Source organism: Pseudopodoces humilis, chromosome 23 (assembly GCF_049639895.1).
Source record: "Pseudopodoces humilis isolate 2021_Gansu_Grassland_sample_001 chromosome 23, ASM4963989v1, whole genome shotgun sequence".
Taxonomy (NCBI): Eukaryota; Metazoa; Chordata; class Aves; order Passeriformes; family Paridae; genus Pseudopodoces; species Pseudopodoces humilis.
This window is the reverse complement of record NC_142222.1, coordinates 4,943,989-4,948,141: the sequence shown is the minus strand read 5'-3', so window position 1 is coordinate 4,948,141 and position 4,153 is coordinate 4,943,989. Positions and strand designations below refer to the sequence as shown.

At 59.4% G+C, this 4,153-nt stretch overlaps 1 protein-coding gene across 1 annotated transcript; it reads right to left on the bottom strand.

Moving 5' to 3' along the window:
- Window positions 1–4,153, bottom strand: TLCD2 (TLC domain containing 2). The gene is made up of 4 exons (XM_005525796.3): window positions 3,844–4,153; window positions 3,407–3,489; window positions 2,832–2,914; window positions 1–1,359 (listed from the first exon to the last, which is right to left on the bottom strand). Exons 1-4 carry the CDS (start codon window positions 4,029–4,031, stop codon window positions 982–984), a joined length of 732 nt encoding a protein of 243 aa, XP_005525853.1. The 5' UTR covers window positions 4,032–4,153; the 3' UTR covers window positions 1–981.

The following is a 4,153-nucleotide window of genomic DNA, read 5'->3' as shown; positions in this document are numbered from 1 at the left end:
TAGAGTATGCCAGTGTACACTGTATTTTCACTCCGTGGCAGGGAGACACAGGGTAAAGACTGTGCTGAGCAGTGACACCCCCAGAGTGAGCTGGGATGCTGAGTCCTTTTGTCCCCTCTCAGCCCTTTCCCCTCAAGCCACTTCATTTGCAGCCATTTATTAAAAGCTCGTGTTAGTAAGAGCCTCTGCTGCCGGGTGAGAGCATTACACCAGGCTCTGCAGCACAACTTGGCATTCCTAACAGATGCCTGAGTCCTAAAAGGTGCCTGAAAACCCCAGATCTGTGGGAAGTTACCATCACACAGCATTCTTCTGCCAGCCACTCGTGCTCTCCCACGCTCATTTATGGGCACTTAAATTATCTGGGGATGAAACAACATGGAAAAAGCCCCAGTTGTAAGGAGAGGTTGGGGCTGTCCCTGACCTGGACCCCACAGTGGTCACCTGCCAGCCAGCCAGGTCTCAGCATGGACAATCTCCTCAGGGAGGGCTCATCAGTGCAGGGTTTGGTTTTTATTGACCATCACCATCATCCTTTGCTCCAAGGAGTCTGGCTGGAGTCTTGCTGCTGGTGTTCCCATAGGAGATAGCACAGAGAACTCAGTGTCCTGTGACTGATGGGATGTTGGGGGCTGCAGCACCAGAGGGACTGGAAACACCCTGTGGTGCCAGGATGTCTGGAAGAGCAGTGGGGAAACCATGCTGTTCTGCCCCCTTCTCATCTCAGTGGTGCCTCAGGGAGCTGTGAGACCTGTCGAGACTTCTCTGAGCAGCTTCCAGTTGTCCGACCACATCATCCAAAAGTGTTTGGGGAGCAGATCCTGGTCCATGAGCACCTCCTCTGCTGTGCAGGGCCCAGGATCTTGAGCCACAAGAAAAGCCTGGATGCTCTGTTAGTGCAGCCCCTCCCTGCAAGGTACTGAAACAACCACGTTCACCCTCCACTTGCTCCGTGGGCTTGGAACTGCCCCTCCTCGCAGGCTAGTCCTCCTTCTCCCGCCGCACGTCCCGTCTGGATTTGAAGAAGTCACTCCGCAGCAGGCGGTAGAAGAGGATGATGTTCATGGGTGTCATGATTGCCATGCCCACCGTGCCCACGGCGTAGGTGGCCGGGGGCACGTTCTGGCGATTGAGGAAGAGCCAGCGGGTCATCCAGGCCAGTGTGGCGATGCGGAACACCACGTAGGTGCCCAGGTTGATGAGGCTGTTGAGGCGGTAGCAGGTGGTGTGCACCAGGTTGGCCATGAGCAGGATCTGCCGCAGGTGGAGGAAGATGGAGTTGATCTCCACCAGTAAAGCCACGAGGGCAAAGCCAACGTACTGGTGGAGCAGCACAGCAATACCGAAGCAGATGATGACCTGGGAAGGAGGGAGAAGAGAGGCTGAGCCCAGGGGCTGGTTGCTCTCAGCTGCTGCAAGCTGGAACCCTCCACACTTGGGCACAGCATGGAGCAGAGGTGGAAAGGATCATCACAGCAGTGCCAAACCACCGGTTTGCAATCCCTGCAGCATTGAAGCCTCTGGCACCTCCTCACCATTGCATGAAACCCGAGTGGGTTTTTTTGTTCCAGTGGGAAGAGAAGGAAACAGCTCTCTAAGCCCCAGGTTGGCTGAGGAGACAAAGCAGCCTGACCTAACCCTGCGGTTGTGGCCTGGGAAATGCAGCCTGTTGTGGCCCAGCAGGTTTTTCCAAACACAGTGAATGGACAGGAAGGGAGACCGTAGCCCAGGGCTATGGCTGCTGCTGGCTCAGGGATTCTCTCCAGAACAGGCACCCTGCAGGGATTAGGTGGCTTTGGTGTATCAGAGAGCCCCCTGAAGCACCCTGGGGCTGCTGGGTGCTGCAGGAGAGGACGGGGCTGTTTGGGACAGGATTCCTGCCCCACACCCTCCCTGCCAGGCAGAGGGACAGGCTCTGCCTGCCCACGCTTCAGCACACTCAGTCCTTTCTTTGGTTTATGCCATTAATGCTGTTCTCTGTATGGGCTCTGTAATGAGATTATCTGCTCCCCGCTCGTTAAGTTACTGTCTTGGCTTGAATTAGCTCTATTGTGGAGATGAACTTTTGGCTCACCAGCAGCAGCCAGCAGAGCCCCAGGGCTCACTGACAGCAGGTCTGAATACCCCATCTCATCCCAGGTGAGTGCCAGCACTGTCCCTGTCCCCCTCCCCAGATCCTGCACACCCTTGAGCCTCCTCTGAACCCTGCAGTATCTCCGCTGCTCTGCTCCGGGCTGTGCCACCCCCCTGCCCTGCAGCATCCACAGTCTCAGCATCACAGAATTGTTTTGGTTGGGAAAAACACTCCAGCACCTGGACATCAGAGGTGATCAGAGAGAAACCCACAGAAATCTCAGCAAGACAGGCAGAAGGCACTGGAGCAGGGATCCTGCATCACAGCTGCACCAGGCACACCAGCCACAGGTGGGAGGAAAGCACCCTGGGGAGTGGGAGGTGGATGGAGGGGGTGTGCAGGTGCTCAGGAGGGCAAGAGCCACAGGAGGTGAGCTGCTCACCTGTGCCAGACAGGGACTCCGGGGTCACTGCTGTCAGTGACACTGTTGTGGATCAGCCCAGCCCTCTGCCCTCATACTCCATGTACACATGGTGTTTTCCTAGTCCATTTTTGGATGCCTTTCTGTAGACCATCTATGAGTACAGAGTCCTGCAGGACCAACAGGAGCTCCAGGCCCTGCTGTCTTGGCTCCTCTCCCCAGGAAATAAAATCAGACTTAATAACAGGCAGCAAACACCCACACAAAGAACAGTGGGAGCCTCACTTGTGTCCCCCATCCCCAGCCTCCCTGGTGGTACCTGTGCTGTGCACTCACCACAGAGTGATGAAAGAGCAGCTCCCAGGACTGATGAAGTTTCTGATTGCACAACATGTCCACAAAGTCTTCAAGGAAATAGCCTGGGATTGGAGAGTCCGTGAACAAAAAGGCTATCAGGAATGGTTCTGCCAACGAATCCCCCCTGTCCCAGTGGGCTCTGCACCTAACTGGGCTGGGCAGCCGCCCCAGGGAAGTGATGGTCACATCTGTGTGGGTGGGGAGTCACACACAGGAAAAGAAGGAAATTGGTGTGGTTTGGATCCCTCTTGCAATCACTTTGTAGGACGTGCTTCCAGGAAGAGGCACCAATTAACTCCACCAACCCCATGTGGGCACTTTTGGGACGCCCCAGCTCCCCCCGAGGACGGTGGAGGGCAGCCCGGTGCCCAGTACCTCCTGGCTGCGGGTGCCGTGGGACAGAAAGGAGCCACTGTCCTTTGCCAAGAATAGGGCGATTGTTTGAGGTGCCTGAGACATCGCGACATGGCTCGAGGGGCTGGTGTCAGGCACCGACGAGCCCGTGAAGACCCCCCGGGGGACAGAGCAGGGGACAGTCCATCGCCACACCTCACCTACAGACACGGCCACCAGGCTGTGCGCCCCGGGCGGGTGTGTGCCCACCAGGTCGTTGGACATCTCGGGGTGGAGGTAGAACCTGCAGGGAGAGAGGTCGTGAGTGTCGGGCAGCGCCTCTGCTTCCCCATTTCCCTCCCGGTGCCCTCAGTACCCACCTGGTGCTGCCGACCCTCCCCGGAGACCTCCTGTTGCCCAGCTACACCCACAGCCACCCCTCTCCTGTTTTCCCCATTCCCTGGTGCCTCCCTGTCCCTCGGACCTTCCTCCCTCTCTCAGTGCCCCCCGGTCTGCAGCTCCTCACGCTCCCCAGGGTCCCAAACACCCCCATTTCCTTCAGTGCCCCCTTGGCCGCAGGTTCCCGTCGGGGTCCCTCGACGTCCCCGTTCCCTCCCGGTGTCCCGGTGTCCCCGCGGGGCTCCGCGGTGCCGCTCACCCGGCCAGCGCCCCGCCGCCGCTGAGCAGGCTGTGTGCCAGCGATGTCCAGATGTTGCGCCACTTCCAGCGGTTGCGCCGGGCCGAGGGCGGCGGCGGCACGAGGCGCTCCAGCCCCCGGTTCAGCAGGCGGAAAGCGGCGAAGGAACCGGCCACCACCAGCAGCCCCGGGCTGAAAGCCATGGGCATCCACCGGCCCGCCGGACTCCCATGGGACCGGCCTCGCTGCCCGACGGGCTCCGCCTCGCCCAGCCCCGGGGCCCGCCCCGGGCACCGGCACCGCCCCGGGCACCGGCACCGCCCCGCCGGCA